The sequence below is a fragment of the Muscardinus avellanarius genome (genome assembly GCF_963383645.1).
Source record: "Muscardinus avellanarius genome assembly, chromosome: 18".
NCBI lineage: Eukaryota > Metazoa > Chordata > Mammalia > Rodentia > Gliridae > Muscardinus > Muscardinus avellanarius.
Window position 1 is genome coordinate 45,837,697 of NC_137804.1, and position 16,110 is coordinate 45,853,806.

At 58.7% G+C, this 16,110-nt stretch overlaps 1 protein-coding gene across 1 annotated transcript in view; it reads left to right on the plus strand.

Moving 5' to 3' along the window:
* Positions 1 to 887: 887 nt before the first annotated feature.
* The window catches only part of LOC308276689 (intercellular adhesion molecule 5-like), a gene marked incomplete at both ends in the record, with an annotated part of 18,315 nt that continues 3,092 nt past the window's right edge, over positions 888 to 16,110 (plus strand). The window contains 13 exons of the mRNA XM_080715515.1: positions 888 to 945; positions 3,110 to 3,370; positions 7,145 to 7,444; positions 8,632 to 8,919; positions 9,019 to 9,288; positions 9,365 to 9,613; positions 9,690 to 9,855; positions 12,135 to 12,631; positions 12,723 to 13,028; positions 14,322 to 14,496; positions 14,843 to 15,256; positions 15,475 to 15,576; positions 15,736 to 16,107. Coding sequence (XP_080571641.1) covers positions 888 to 945; positions 3,110 to 3,370; positions 7,145 to 7,444; positions 8,632 to 8,919; positions 9,019 to 9,288; positions 9,365 to 9,613; positions 9,690 to 9,855; positions 12,135 to 12,631; positions 12,723 to 13,028; positions 14,322 to 14,496; positions 14,843 to 15,256; positions 15,475 to 15,576; positions 15,736 to 16,107 — 3,458 coding nt within the window. The remainder of the gene's footprint in view (positions 946 to 3,109; positions 3,371 to 7,144; positions 7,445 to 8,631; positions 8,920 to 9,018; positions 9,289 to 9,364; positions 9,614 to 9,689; positions 9,856 to 12,134; positions 12,632 to 12,722; positions 13,029 to 14,321; positions 14,497 to 14,842; positions 15,257 to 15,474; positions 15,577 to 15,735; positions 16,108 to 16,110) is intronic.

Sequence of the window (16,110 nt, forward strand, 5' to 3'; positions counted from 1 at the left end):
GCAAAATAAATAAATAAATACATACATACATACATACATACATACATACATACATACATAATGAGGCTGGGGGTGCAGCTCGGAGGCGGAATGTCCCTGGGTTCCATCCCCATTGCCGCAAAATAAATAAATAAATAAATAAATAAATAAATAAATAGATAAATAGGCTGGGGGTGCAGCTCGGAGGTAGAATTCCCTGGGTTCCATCCCCACTACCGCAAAATAAAGAAATAATAAATAAATAAATAGATAAATAGGCTGGGGGTGCAGCTCGGAGGTGGAATGTCCCTGGGTTCCATCCCCATTGCCGCAAAATAAATAAATAAATAAATAAATAAATAAATAAATAAATAAATAAATAAATTAGATAAATAGGCTGGGGGTGCAGCTCGGAGGTGGAATGCCTCTGGGTTCAATCCCTAGTACCAAAAAAAAGAAAAAAAGGATCCCGGGGCACCCCCACGCCCTGGACGGCTCGTCCTCTGCATTAGAGGCCCGCATAAGCCGGAGAGCCAAGAAGACGTGGGTCCAGATCCCTCCCCCGCTCCGAGCCTCAGTTTACCCCTCTGTGCAAGGGACACCCACGGGCCCCGACGGCCCAGGCGGTGGCGGCGTTCAGTGGCGGCCGCGCCCTCCGCCGCCCCGGCTCGGGTCTGGAAATTCCTGCTCCGGGGCCGCCAGGGAGGACCCCCCCCCACAGGGAGGACCCCCCGGCCAGCGGGCACTCGGCCCGGAAGCGCGGGCCCTCGTTCCGGAGGGGAAGGCGCGAGGTTTCCGGGAAGGCGGCGCCGCCCCCGCCGCGGCGCTATAAAGGCGGGAGCGCCCGGGCGGTGCAAGGCCGAGCGGCTCCCCGCCCGCCCGCCCGCCTCCCTCCCGCCCGGCTCGCCATGGCCCCCGCCGGCGCGTTGCCCCTGATCCTGGCGCTGCTGCGGGCTCTGCTCCCGGGTAAGTAGGAGGTGGGGTCTCCGCCGGAGGACGGGACCCCTGCCAGCCGGGAAGCCCATCTTTCCCACCCAGAGGGCAGTTTTGGGGAACCTGGAGTTAGAGGCTCAGATTAAAAGTCATTAGCCGCATGGGTGAGGTCATCGGAGAATTTGGGAGGCGGAGACAGGAGGCTATCGCAGGTTCGCGGCCAGCCTCGGCTACTTAGTGCCACCCTCAGCGACTCAGCGGGACGCTGTTTGCAAATAATGAAGACCAAGCCGGGTGTGGTGGGCGCTTGGGAGGCTGAGACAGGAGGACCCCACAGGTTCGAGGCCAGCCTCAGCTACTTAGGGAGACCCTGTTTGCAAATAAAGTATAAAATAGGCCTGGGAGTATAGCCCGGAGGTAGAAAAGCCCCTGGGTTCCACCCCCAGTACCACGAAAATAAATAAATAAATACATAAATACATAAATAAAATAAAAAATAGGGCTGGGGCTGTCATCCGGAGGTAGAATGCCCCTGAGTTCCATCCTCTGTAAGCAAAGAAAAAAAAAGTCAGCAGCCACCAGCCATCACCCAAGAATTTGAGAGGCTGAGACCGTTTGATCCTGGGCTCAAGGCCAACCCCAGCAACCTAGCGTGTCTGCGTTTCAAAATAAGTAAAAAGATCTGGGAGTGTGTCTCAGAAGTGGAATGTCCCTGGCTTCAATCTCCAGCACCGAGGAGGAGAGGGTGGGTAAACCAGGCGCGGTGGCACACGCTGTCATCCCAGCATTCGGGAGGCTGAGACAGGAGGATGGCAGGTTCGCGGACAGCCCCAGCTACTTAGCGAGGCCCTCTGCGACTTAGTGAGACCCTGTTTCAAAATAAAGAATAAAAAACAGGGACGCTTGTAATCCCAGCATTCTCCCAGCATTCGGGAGGCGGAGACTAGAGGATCGCGGTTCCCGGACAGCCTCAGCTACTTAGTGAGGCCCTTTGCAATTTAGTAAGACCCTGTTTCAAAATAAAGAATAAAAACTAGGGCAGGGAGTGTAGCTCGGACGTCAAATGCCCCTGGGTTTCATCCCCAAACCTGCAAAAAGAAGAAAAATAAAATAATAGGGCTGGGGCGTAGCTCGGAAGTTGAAAATGTCCCTGGGTTCCATCCCCAGTACTGGGGGAAAAAAACAAAAGTCACCATGTGTGAGTGCAGATCCAGGCTGCTCCCTGCTGGGATGGGTGGCCAGAACTACTGCACGGTTCGGAGCCAGCTTTTCAGCTGAAAAATCAGGAACCTTATAGCGCCTGGGTGGTGTTGGGAGCACAGCCGGTGGCCTGAGGACACTCTCAGGGTCCGTGTGGGACCTGTCCCCTCCCACGAATATTCTGTTCCTCATCTTCTGCCCCTGGGGAAGTCCAGGCTGCTTCCACTGGGGGGAATTCCAGAGCTGCTTACTCAGGGGCCAAGGACTGAGCGGCGGCTGCCCCAGCACCTCCCAGCCCGCCCTCCCTCTTGAGCCCAGCCAGGGAGAGCGGGTGGTGGCCTGCTGGGGAAGGAGGAGAGGACTGACCTCGCGTGAAATTCCAACTGTTAGAATCCTCCCAAGGAGCCGGGAGTGTTGGTGCACGCCTGTCATCCCGGTCCTTGGGAGGCCGAGACAGGAGGATGGCAGGTTCCCGGACAGCCTCAGCTACTTAGGCCCTCTGCAACTCGGTGAGACCGTGTTTTCAAATAAAGAATTAAAAATAGGGCTGGGGCTGTAACTTGGAGGTAGAATGCCCCTGGGTTCCATCCCCAGCACTGGAAAAAAAAAAATCCTCCCATTTCTTATCCAGCCCAATATCTGTGTGTGTGTGTGTGTGTGTGTGTGTGTGTGTGTGTGTGTGTGTTACTGGGAGTGGAGCCCAGGGGCATTCTACCTCCGAGCTACACCCCAGCCCTATTTTTATTATTTGGAAACAGGGTCTCACTGAGTTGCAAAGGGCCTCACTAAGTAGCTGAGGCTGGCTGCGAACCCCATCCTCCTGTCTCAGCCTCCCGAGTACTGGGATGCCAGCCGTGCCCACCACCCGGCTCAACACCAGGCATTAAGTGGCTGTCTGCCTCTTTCTGGCCGCCACACGGCAGGCAGGGGGTTTGTTTGGTTCGGTCTCCGTGTGATGCTGTGACCTGTCACGCCTGTCCCGGTCTCCCCCTTGCAGGCCCTGGGGTTGCGGGAACGTCAGTGTTCCCCCCAGAAGCCATCGTGCCCCGCGGGGGCTCCCTGCAGGTGAACTGCAGCGCCGCCTGCGAGCACCCCTCCCTGCTGGGCCTGGAGACTCAGCTGATCAAGAGAGAGGTGGCCAGTGGGCCCAGCTGGCAGGTGTTTGAGCTGAGCGACGTGCCCGAAGACAGCAACCCCATCTGCTTCTCCAACTGCGGCAGCCAGCAGACCTCCGCGTCGACCTCCATCACCGTCTACTGTGAGTGGCGGCCCGGAAAGCCCCGTGGGCATTCTGAAGCCCTCTGGAATCTCTTTTGCTTACAGTCAGCCCATCGGCAGGAAGCCCTGTCTCAAAATAAAACGATAAAGATGCCGGGCAGCCAGGCGTGGTGGGGCACACCTGTCATCTCAGAACTTGGGAGGCTGAGACAGGAGGCTCGCACAGGTTCGAAGCCAGCCTCAGCTACTTAGTGAGGCTCTCAGCAACTTAGTGGGACCCTGTTTCCAAATAAAAGATAAATAATAGGTTTACGTGGGAGTGTAGCCCGGAGGTAGAAAGCCCCTGGGTTCCATCCCCAATACCAAGAAAAATAAAAATAGTGCTGGGAGTGTAGCTCAGAGGTAGAATGCCCCGGGGTTTAAGCCCCAATACCAAAGAGAAGGAGAAAGAGAGAGAAAAGAGGAGAGGAGGGGGAGAGACAAAAAAAGACAGAGAAATCCCAGTCCTAACAATTGATCTGCGTGGTTCTTGCCTACAGTGGACTTGGTAGGAGCCTGGGGTTGTTCCCTGCAGAGAGAGAGAGAGTGTGTGTGTGTGTGTGTGTGTCTGTGTGTGTGTGTGTGTGTGTCTGTGTGTGTCTGTGTGTGTCTGTGTGTGTGTTTTGCTGAGTGGAACCCAGCCTTGTGCTGCTAAGCCCTGAACTGTTTCCCCAGCCCACACTGCAGCTTTATTTAAAGGGCAAGAGTTGCCGGGCGCGGTGGGCACGCTTGTCATCCCCGCGCTTGGGAGGCGGAGACAGGAGGATGGTGTAGGTTCGAAGCCAGCCGCGCTGGCTTAAGAGACCCTGTTTCCAAAAATAATTATATATATATATATATATATATATATATATATATATATATATATATGTCTGGGAGTGTAGCCTAGAGGTAGAAGGGCTTCCAGGAACCCCAGTACCTAAATAAATAAATAAATAAATAAATGGCAAAAGTCTGTACCTCAGTCAAATCCAGAGGCAAGGGAGACGAGGTGGTGCCAGCCCAGGCAACAGTACGCCACGGGGTAAAAGGCTGAGGTGCCAACCCAAAGGACTGGCTGCCAGTGGGGAAGAAGATTCCTGGTACGCTGTGGAGCTGAGGAGGGATAAGGCATGCTGGCTGTGAACGGCAGCCGCGCCACCTTCGGTGATAGGGAGTGGCAGGGAGGAGATGGGGAAGGCTGTATTGAGACAGAAGGGAGCCCTGAGAGAAATGCAGAAAATCACAGGAAAGGCCCAGAGTCCCAGCTACGGGGGAGGCTGAGACGGGAGGACTGCGGTTTGCGACCAGCCTCAGCTACTTAGGCCCTTTGCAACTCAGTGAGACCCTGTTTCAAAATAAAGAATAAAATCAGGGCTGGGCGTGTAGCTAAGAGGTAGAACGCCCCTGGGATCCATGCCCAGTACTGCTGAAAAAAAAAAAAAAAAAAGGGCTCAGGTAAACACCCCTGGGCTCAATTCCCATCACCCTGCCACAGACGCACACCAACCTCTAGACAGATATGAGCCTGGCTTCTGCCTTGCAGAACGTGTGAGCAGGTGCTCCTGCTGCCCGACAGGTGACGGAAGGCCCCAGGCATTCCTACGGCCTCTGGAAATCCCAAGAGGTCTCTCTGAAGGGCGTTATCAACGGGGCCTGGCAGTTGGAGTACTGGGTATGGAATCCGGAGGTAGAAGGGTTCCATCTCCAGTACCAACAGAAAAGAAAAGAAAAAGAAAAGAAAAAAAATATAGCGCTGTTAGTGTAGCTCTGAGGTAGAATGCCCCTGGGTTCTAGCTTTAGTATTGAAAATAATAATAATAATAATAATAATAATAATAATAAAATTTTAAAAACTCTCGGTGCAGAGGGTTCAGGAACAACCAGGCACGCGTAGCTTGGGGCAGCTGGACTGAGCGCCGCGCGACCCCTTCCCCTGGTACTGGTAGCCGCGCATTTGTGAGCAGCCAGGGGTCTTGGGGGCTTTGGCTGCACCGGACCATCAGGAAGGCCTTGGCCGGGGCTTCCCCAGCCGCCCATGTTTTTTACCCTGGCAGCGCGGAGGGGCAGACAAATATTTGAAGAAGGGAACCACCAGGATTGGGTTGCAGGACTGAAAGTCCTGGTCAAGGACAGGCAAGGGTAAATAAGACACCCGCCGCTCAGTTCCTGTCCTTTGAAAGCTGCTGGGCTTCCCCTGGCCACCGAGGCCTGAGGAGGCTGCTGCACGCGGGAATGCAAGCAGGTTGGTCCAGAGGAGAGCCGACCTCACGCCATCCTAGTCCTACGGGCTGAGATAGGAGGATCGCAGGCTCAAGGCCAGACTCGGCAACTTACGAAGGTCCTCAGCAATTTAGTAAGACCCTGTTTCTAAATAAAAATAAGCTGGGTGTGTGGGTGTGGTGGCACAAACCTGTGATCCCAGGAATTGGGAGGCTGAGACAGGAGGATCGCAGAAGAAATACCTGAGTAATTTAGTGACACTCACAGCAATTTAGCAAGACCCTGTTTCTTCTTCTCCTTCTTCTCCTTCTCCTCTTCCTTCTCCTCCTCCTCCTCTTCCTCGTCCTTCTTGCAGTACTAGGGATGGAACCCAGGGGCCTTTCACCTCCAAGCTACACCCGAGCCCTACTTTTTATTCATTTGGAAACAGGATCTCATTGAGTAGCTGAGGCTGTCCGCAAACCTCCTGTCTCAGCCTCCCGAATGCTGGGATTACAAGCGTGCGCCACCACGCTCAGCTTTTTATATTTACTTATTTTGTGGTACTAGGGATGGAACCCAGGGACATTCGACCTCTGAGCTACACCCCCAGCCCTATTTTTTATTCTTTATTTTGAAACAGGGTCTCACTGAGTTGCAGAGGGCCTTGCTGAGTAGCTGAGGCTGGCCGCAAACCTCCTGTCTCAGCCTCCCGAATGCTGGGATGACAAGGGTGCGCCACCACGCCCGGCTTTCCCAGCCCTATTTTTTATTCTTTATTTTGAAATAGAGTCTCATGGAGTTGCAGAGGGCCTCAGTAACTAGCTGAGGCTGTCCTCGAACAGCAATCCTCCTGTCTCAGCCTCCCAAGTGCTGAGATTACAAGTGTGCATCACCAAGTCTGACTTCCCCAGCATTATTTATTCTTTTTTTTTGTGTGTGTGGTACTTGTAATCCCAGTACTTGGGAGGCTGAGACAGGATGGTGGCAGCCAGCCTCAGCTTCTTAGTGAGGCCCTCCCCCAACTTAGACTGTTTCAAAATAAGATGATAAAATAGGGTTGGAGGTGTAGGTCAGAGGCAAAATGCTCCTGGGTTCCATCCCCAGTACCAAAATAAATAATAATAATATAAATAATAATAATAATAATAATAATAATAATAATATATTTGGGCGTGGTGGTACACACTTGTAATGCCAGCATTCGGGAGGCTGAGACAGGAGGATCTCGGTTCACACAGCCTCAGCTACTTAGTGAGGCCCCTTTACAACTTAGTGAGACCCTGTTTCAAAATAAAGAATAAAAAATAGGGCTGGGGGTGTCGCTCGGAAGTAGAATGCCCCTGTGCTCCATTTCTAGTCTTGCCTAATAATAATAATAATAATAATAATAATAATAATGGGGTTGTGGGTGTCGTCGGGAGGTAGACTGCCCCTGGGTTCATTTGGGCACCGACACACACACACCTCTGTGGCCCCTGCAAACACTTGGGGCCACTCAAGGGCTTCTGGCCTCTCCCCATCCCTGCCTGCGCCTAGCAGGAGTGCTGGCCAGGGGCCCAGCTGATGACCGCCGCCGTCTGCCCGCCCGCAGGGTTCCCGGAGCACGTGGAGCTGGCGCCCCTCCCGGCCTGGCAGCCCCTGGGCCGCAACCTCACCCTGCGCTGCCTGGTGGCCGGCGGGGCGCCCCGGGCCCGGCTCTCGGCGGTGCTGCTGCGCGGGGCGGAGGAGCTGAGCCGGCGGCCGGCCGAGGGCGAGTCCGTCCAGTTCACCGTGCTGGCGGCCAGGGCCGACCACGGGGCCAACTTCTCCTGCCGCGCGGAGCTGGACCTGCGAGCCCAGGGGCTGGAGCTGTTCCGCAACACCTCGGCCCCCAGGCGGCTCCGCACCTTCGGTGAGGGCCGGGGCTGCGGGGTGGGTGAGACAGGGGTCCTGAGAACTCATGGGGGGCCGGGAGGCAGTGACCTAGGTTACAGAAGCGGCAGGAAAGAACATTGTTCTTTTTCTTTTTATTTTTTTTGTACTAAGAATGGAACCCAGGGTCATTCTATCTCAGAGATACACCCCCAGCCCTGGTTTTTTTATTCTTTATTTGGAAACAGGGTCTCACTGAGTTGCTAAGGGCCTCGCTAAGTAGCTGAGGCTGTTCGAGAACCTGCTATCCTCCTGTCTCAGCCTCCCGAGTACTGGGATGAGAAGCGTGCGTCACTACGCCCGGCTATTTTTTGGTTTTGAAACAAGGTCTCCCTAAGTTGCTGAGGGCCTTGCAAAATTGCTGAGGATAAGCCAGGCAAGACCTTGTTTCTGAGCTAAGAATAAAAATGGCCAGGATTGCCACTCAGAGGTAGACTGCCCCTGGGTTTCATCCCCAGTACAGAAAAAAAAATAATAAAATAAGGCTGAGGGTGGAGCTCTGAACACCCTTGGGTTCAATCCCTGGTGCTGGCAAAAAACAAAATCAAAACCCACGGAAGCTGGGATCACACAGGTTCGAAGCCAGCCTCAGCTACTGAGTGAGGCTCTCGGCAACTTAGTGAGACCCTGTTTCTTTTTTTAAAATTTTATTTATTTATTTATTTATTTATTTATTTATTTATTTATTTATTTTGGTGGTACTGGGGTTCCTGGAAGCCCTTCTACCTCCGGGCTACACTCCCAGACCTATTTTTACTTTTTTTTTTTTTTTGGAAAGAGGGTCTCCTAAGCCAGCGCACGCAGCTGGCTTCGAACCTGCGCGATCCTCCTGTCTCTGCCTCCCAAGCGCGGGGATGACAAGCGTGCGCCACCACGCCCGGCTGAGACCCTGTTTCTAAATAAAATATAAAATAAGTCTGGGAGTATAGCCAGGAGGTAGAAAAGCCCCTGAGTTCCACCAAAAAAAAAAAAAAAAACCACGGGAATGGGGTGTTCTGAGACAGGTGCTTGTAGCCGCAGGGCCTTACGAGACTGTCTGGGGTTAAGGGCTGGTGTCTTAGGACAGAGCTGAGCCAGCCCTTGGTGCCAAGGGGAAATTCTAGGTGAAGGAATGCTTTGGGATACCTGGCTGTGGCTTCTCCATGGACACCCACCCTCTCGCCCCAGGCCTGCCAGAGACGCACCCCAAACTTGTCGCCCCCGACCTCCTGGAGGTGGGGACTTCGCGGCCTGTGACCTGCTCCCTGGATGGGCTGTTCCCCGCCGGGGAGGCCCAGGTGCACCTGGCGCTGGGGGATCACAGGCTGGAGGCCACGGTCACCCACGGCGAGGACTCCCTGGTAGCCAGGGCCGCGGTGGAGGGCACCGAGGAGCAGAATGGCTCGCAGCCTCTGGTGTGTGCGGTCCTGCTGGGGGGCCAGAGCCTGGAGTCCCGGAGAAACGTCAGCATCTACAGTAAGGAGGGGGCGTGGCCTCGGGCGTGGCCTCTGCATGGGGCGGGGCCTGAGTGGGCGGGGCCTCACGAGGGCGGGGCTCGCTGCTTCCCTCCCCCAGGGTTCCCAGACCCGCAGCTGACGCTGTGGCCGCCCGAGGTCTCGGAAGGGGACCTGGTGGTGGCGGAGTGTCGGGCCTCCCCCGGAGCCGTGGTCACGCTGCGCGGCGGCCCAGTGGACGCTGCCAGTGACCCCGCCGGGCCGCCGGCGGCCCACGTGGAGCTGAACGCCACAGCCGAGGACCACGGGCGGCTCTTCTCCTGCGGCGCGGCCCTGCAGGTGGCGGGGCAGGCGGTGCGCAAGAACCAGACGCGGGAGCTGCGCGTCCTGTGTGAGTAGCCGGGGCCCCGGGTGCGCTGAGGGCATCCTCTCCCTGTCCCCTGCCCCTCACCCTGCTGCTTCTCCAGATGGCCCCCGGCTGGACGAGGCGGACTGCCCAGGGAACTGGACGTGGCACGAAGGGTCCCAGCAGACCCTGAGGTGCCAGGCGTGGGGGAACCCGGCGCCCCTGCTCACCTGTCTCCGCGAAGGTGACGGGGCCCCGCTGCCCATCGGGGACCTGAAGTCGGTGCAGCGGGACATGGCTGGCACCTACCTGTGCCACGCGGAGAGCTCTCGAGGGACGGCCACCCGGAAGGTGTCGGTGAAAGTTCTCTGTGAGTGAGCGGGCCTGCGGGCGGGCGAGGCCGGGGAGCCCGGGTCCCTGCTCACTACCCTCGCCCTTCCCCATAGACCACCGGTATGAGACGGTCATCATCATCCTGGTGGCTGCGGCGGGGGTCCTGAGCACCGTGGTCGTAGCCACCTACCTCTATAACCGGCAGCGGAAGATCAAGATATATAAGTTACAAAAAGCCCAGGAGGAGGCCGCCATGAAGCTGAGGGGCCAGGCCCCGCCGCCCTGAGCCTGCTCTACCTCTACGCAAAGGGGACTTGTGCTGCTGGGCTCCGCCCACGGCCTCAGGACCAGAGGACAGGACCTGGGCTGAGGATGCGGATAGCTTTTGGGGCGGTGGCTCTGCACGCCAGAGACCTCAAAGCCTCCCCTGCCGCCACGCCACGGGACGGCGCCAAGGAGAGACGGGGACTTGGACCCGACTCTGGGAGACATCCCAGTCTGACCTGGTCACAGGGGGCGGGATGGATGCACCCCCCTGCGGACCACAGCCAGGGAGCATGGGGACACACTCCTGTGAGGCCCCGAGAGGCCACACACGACATGAGTCAGATGCTCCGGCTTCCTCCGCTGGTCCCGCGCTGAGGCCTACTTGTCCTCACTCCTGATGTTGGTGTATTTATTAATTTCTTTATTTACCTGCTATTTATTGACTTTTGTGTAACTTAGAATGGTGAATGAGGTGGACACAGGTTCCTGCGCTCAGGGAGTTCTCAGTTTAATCACGATTGTACTAACCAGATATGGTTGTACGGGTTGTATACTGCACGACAGTATCGGGCGAGAAGATCCATGTGGGAAGCCGGGCGTGGGGCGCACGCTTGTCATCCCAGCATTCGGGAGGCTGAGACCGGAGGATCGCGGTTTGAGGACAGCCTCAGCCACTTAGTGAGGCCCTCTGCAACTCAATGAGACCCTATTTCCAAATAAAGAATAAAAATAGGGCTGGGGGTGTCGCTCGGAGCTGAAATGCCCCTGGGTTCCACCCCCAGTACTGAAAAAAAAAAAAAAAAAAGATCCACGTGGGGCTGGGGTTTCTCACTCGCAGGCCAGGCCGCCTTGCCCCTCAAGGGGAGCTTTTGCATCTGGAACAAGGGTACTGGTACTGGGTGATCTGACCGTGGCCAGTGATGTGCTCAGTGGGTGCCCAAGCTTGGCATAAACTGTGGAGTCCTTGAAGCTATGCCCAACTCCTGTGTGCCCCGCGGGGTCCTGCCTGTGTCTGCGTCCGTGAGACCGTCAAGAACAGAACACTTGCCGTGCGGCGCACACTCGTCATCCCAGTACTTGGGAGGCTGAGACAAGAGGATCACAGGTTCGCGGCCAGCCTCAGCAACTTGTGGGGCTCTCCCCGACTTACAGCCTGTTTCAAAATAAAGAATAAAAAACAGGACGGGGAGTGTAGCTCAGAGGTAGAATCCTCCTGAGTTCAATCCCCAGTACTGCTAATAAACAAATATATAAGTGGGTTGAGGTGTAGCTCAAAGGTACAGCCCCTTGGGTTCAATCTCCAGAGCCACCAATAGATAAATAAATATAATAAATTATATATACATGAGAAAAATGAGTAAGAAGGAAGCCAGGCTAGGTGTGGTACTTGAAAGGCTAAGAAAGGAAGATCTCAGAGTCAACTTAGTGAAGCTCTCAGTAATTAAGCAAGACCCTGTTTCAAAATCAAAGATAAAATAGGGCTGAAGATGTAGCTGGGAGGTAGAATGCCCCTGGGTTCAATATCCAGCAACACACACACACACACACACACACACACACACGCCCCTGGGTTCATTACCACCACACACACTGTAATAGTAATAAAAAGGGGCCAGGCAAAGCGGCCCATGTCTGTAACTCCAGTGCTTGGGAAGCTGTGTTGGGAAGATCACAGGTTTGAGACCAGCCTCGGCCATTCTGTGAGGCTCTCAGCAGCTTAGCCAGACCCTGCTTCAAAATAAAATAAGGCCGGGCGTGGTGGCGCACGCTTGTGATCCCCGCGCTGGGGAGACGGAGACAGGAGGATCGCTCAGGTTCGAAGCCAGCCTCGCTGGCTTAAGAGATCCTGTTTCCAAATAAAAAATATATAAAAATAGGTCTGGGAGTGTAGCCCAGAGAAGGGTTCCATCCCCAGTACCACTAAATAAAATAAGATAGCTGGGAGGTAGAGTATCCTCAGATTCCACCCCAAGGACCCAAAAATAAAAAGTAAAAGTTTTTTCATGGGCCTTTGAGGAGGGCGAGGTCGCAAGGCAGCTGGAACCTTTTCTAAAGCAACCCCATCCCAGCCAAGACCTCCCACTTCTTCCTGGGGAGAGAGGCGCTGATTGCCCAATCCCGAGGCTCTGGTCCAAATCTGGGGCTTTTTATTCCCTTCCAGGCTCCAGACCCCTGTCCAAAAAATAAATAAATAAATAAATAAATAAAAAGCAGTGACATCCGGTGGCCCCAGGGGCCTGGAGGCTCATTCCCGAGCAGAGGAGGGTGTCTGGTGCCCTCGGGAACCCCAGATCCTTCCCGGGGGCGGGCCCAAGGGGGCGGGGCGACGGGCCTCCTTATCTCCAGGGCCAGCCTGGGCTCCCTGGCGCGGAGCCCCATCAGGGCGGGCTCTTGGCCATGGGGTCCCTGCCTCTGCTGTCGCTTTTGCTGGCGGCCGCTTCCTCCGGAGCTGGCAGTGTGCGGGAGGGCGAGGCGGAACTGGAGCCACACCGCCCTCCCGCGCCCTCGGGGACCCCGGCGGGGACCTCGCCGCCCTTCTGGGTGCGCCTCAGCCCCGAGTCGGTGGTGGTCCCCCCGGGAGGCTCGGCGTGGCTCAACTGCAGCCACAGCTGCCCCCTGCCGGACAGGTGCAGCCTGGGCACGCCGCTGCGGCAGGGCGGGACGCTCCGCGGGCCGGGCTGGGTCGCCTACCAGCTGCTGGACGTGAGGGCCTGGAGCTCGACGGCCCGCTGCTCCATCACCTGCGCGGGAGAGACGCGCGAGGCCACCGCCAGGATCACCGCCTACAGTGAGGCGGGGGCTGGGGCGGGGGCGGGGGGCTGGAGGGGACGCGGCGCTAGGGGCGCCCGCGACCCGCCCGTGGCCTCCCCGCGCCCTAGAGCCCCCGCACAGCGTGGTCCTGGAGGCCCCGGGGTCCGACGGCCGCAAGTTCACTCTGCGCTGCCACGTGACGCACGTGTTCCCGGTGGGCTTCCTGGTGGTGACCCTGAGGCGCGGCGGCCGGGTGGTCTACTTCGAGAGCCTCGAGCGCTTCACGGGCCTGGATCTGGCCAACGTGACCCTGACCTACGTGCTGCGGGCCGGGCCCCAGAACCTCCTCCAACCCGTGACCTGCCACGCGCGCCTCAACCTCGACGGCCTGGTGGTGCGCAGCAGCTCGGCGCCCATGGTACTGACCGTCCTCGGTGAGGCACCCCTGGGACCCTGGGGAGTCGGGGGAGGGAGGTTATGGCGCCCCGAGGGTGCACACACCAAGCGGGACCTCTCCGGGCTGGGTTGTTCTATCTCCGAGCTACACCCCCAGCCCTGTTTTTTATTTTATTTTATTTTATTTTATTTTGCGGGTCTGGGAGTGGTACCCAGGAGCATTCTATCTCCGAGCGACACCCCCAGCGCTGTTTATTTTATTTTATTTTATTTTATTTTATTTTGCGGGTCTGGGAGTGGAACCCAGGAGCATTCTACCTCCGAGCTACACCCCCAGCCCTGTTTTATTTTATTTTATTTTATTTTATTTTATTTTGCGGGTCTGGGAGTGGTACCCAGGAGCATTCTACCTCCGAGCGACACCCCCAGCCCTATTTTTTATTCTTGATTTTGAAACAGGGTCTCACTAAACACTAAGTAGCTGAGGCTGCGGGCGAGACGCGATCCTCCGGTCTCAGCCTCCCCAGTGCTGGGATGACAAGCGTGCGCCCCCATGCCCGGGCCGGGCTCGGTTCTTAATTCTCACCTCCCGTCCCCAGCTTGGAGCCCCGCATCCAGGGCCTTGGCCTCCACCTCCATCGCAGCCGTCCTGGGGACCCTTCTGGCCGTGGGGGTGGTCTATCTGCGCAAGTGCCTAGCGATGCGGTTCCAGGCCTAGAGGGGTATTCTATGCCGGCTGAGCCGGAGGAAAACAGTCTGGAGCAAACGAGGGAACCCGGCTCGCATCAATAAAGCCATTCTCAGTCAGCCTCTGTCTCGCCGCCCCGGGAAGAAGTCATCTTTTTTTGGCCGTGCTTTCTCCAAATTCCTTGCCCCCCTCGGGGCCCCCCGTGGTTTCTCCCTGAAGACCCACTTGGGGTCCCAGAGCCCCAGGCCCTCCGCATTCCCAGCCGGTGTAGTAAAAACATCTGCTGCTGGCGTTATCTGCGCGGTGCAGACGGGCTCGCTGGGGCCCTGCAGGGCCCAGGACTGGGGGCGGGCTGGTTCGCAGTCTGGCTCCTCCTGATTGGCTGCAGCGCGACCACGCAGCAACTCTGATTGGACGTTAAGTTTCCACCTCCACTTGAGACTGTGCGCTTTCCAGGAGTGAGTACTCGTATCCGAATTCATCATCGTCGACGCTGGGGGTGAGACCACAGGTGGGCGGGGTCACATGGACACGTTGGGGGACACGGATGCCCAAAGTATCTAGTAGTGGGAGCGAGGGAGAGGCATTCGGAGGGTCCACGTGGGATGTCGCAGGCTGGCAACATCCGTCGTCCCCGGGCCAGGTGGGGACGGGGATGGGTTGCCGGAGCGTGGGGCCCAGAGGCAGAGGGAGAGGCGCCGCCATTGGTCTCTCGGGCTGGCAGCCGCGGGGGTACCTGGTGCGGCGCCCCGCCCGCCCGCCCGCTCCGGGGGTCGCTCCCACCCGAGCCGGGGAGACGCCGGCCCGCTGCACGCTGGGTAAATGCAGACCCAGCGCCCAGCCGCCTCTAATTTAGACGCCCGCGAACGCAGCGCGCACGCACACGTGTCCCGACTCGCAGACACCTCGGTCCCCGCCCCCTCCGTCGCGTGCGGGAGCCGAACGCGGGAGGAGGACCAGGGGCGTGGCCGCCATCCGCAGCTCCCGGGCCCGAAGGAGGGTCAGGGAGGGGAGCCGGATCTTCACGACCTCCCCGATCCTCTCCTGGACCCCAATTTATCCCCGCCCGAGGGGCGCTGGCGGGAGGAGCCCAGGGACGGGGGCGGAGCTCCGCGTCCAGGGCTTATTCTGGCATCCACACTAGGTGGGTGGAGGCTGGGGCAGGGCACGCCAGCATCCCCCCGCCGCCGAGGATGACGCGGGAGAGCGCGGCCGCCCCCGGAAGGCTCCAGTTGCGGGGCCGCCCTCCGCGCAGACCCCGGGGGTCGCGGGCTCCTGCCAGCCGCGCGCCTCCGCCGGGGCCGGGGGCCGGGCGCACGCTCGCCGCCCGCCCCCCGCCGCCTCTGCCGCCGCCCCCTCCTTGGAAACCAAGTTGCCAACGTTTAAGCCAATCCCTGCGCGCAACTCTGCCTCCCCCACACGGCGCCCGCCGCGCCGCGCCGTCCTCCAGCCCCGCTCGGCGCTGCCCTCGCCTCGGCGCTTCCCCCGCGGCTGCGATGCCGGGGCCTCGGCCCGGGCTGCGCCCCGCGCTCCTCGGCCTCTGGGCTGCCCTGGGCCTGGGGCTCCTCGGCCTCTCAGGTAAGAGCCAGCCGGCGCCGGGGGGGGGGGGGGGGCGGAGCTGCCAGACCCCGCCCTCCGCCTCCCTCCCCCGCCTCGGGCTCCCGGGACCCTGGGATGGGGTGCCATCCATCCCGGGAGCCCCCGTGGCGCTCCCCTCCCGGCCCCGGGCGCATCTTCGCGCTCTGTCGCGCCCGTGGTCCACGGGCTGGCATCTTCCCCACTCGCGATCCGCAAAGACCACCCCCCCCCGCGCCCGTGTCCTCAACTATGGTGACTCAGAGGCGCCGTTCCCGCTTCGAGCGGAGCCCTGGCCACCCGGCTGCTCCCGCGGACCCGAGGTTCCGCCCGACCCCTCTTTCCATACTCTTTACCCAGCTTTGGGGGTCCGGCGCATCCTTAGCCCGGCCTCAGTTTTCCTTTGCCTTCGCCCCAACCTCAGTCTCCTAGCCAGGAGCCCCTCCCCCACCGGAGCCCCCTGTCCCCCCTCCCCTCTGTAGCTGCTCACGGAAGACCCCATCGCCCTTCTCGTCTCCCCCTCCCCCCATGCTTTCCCACCACTTCGTCGGAGCCTTGGGGACCAGGGCTCCCCGTTGCCATGTCCAAGAGGACCCCCCCTCGAGGTTCGGGCAGGACGCGGACTCCTGGGTGCCTCTCGGGGCCCCGCCTCGCCCCGGGGGCGCTCAGGTCCGGGGCCGGCCGCCCAGGCTGACCGCCTCTCCCCGGGCAGCGGCGCAGGAGCCCTTCTGGGCGGACCTGCAGCCCCGCGTGGCGCTGGTGGAGCGCGGGGGCTCGCTCTGGCTCAACTGCAGCACCAACTGCCCCCGGCCGGAGCGCGGCGGCCTGGAGACCTCGCTGCGCCGCAACGGGACGCA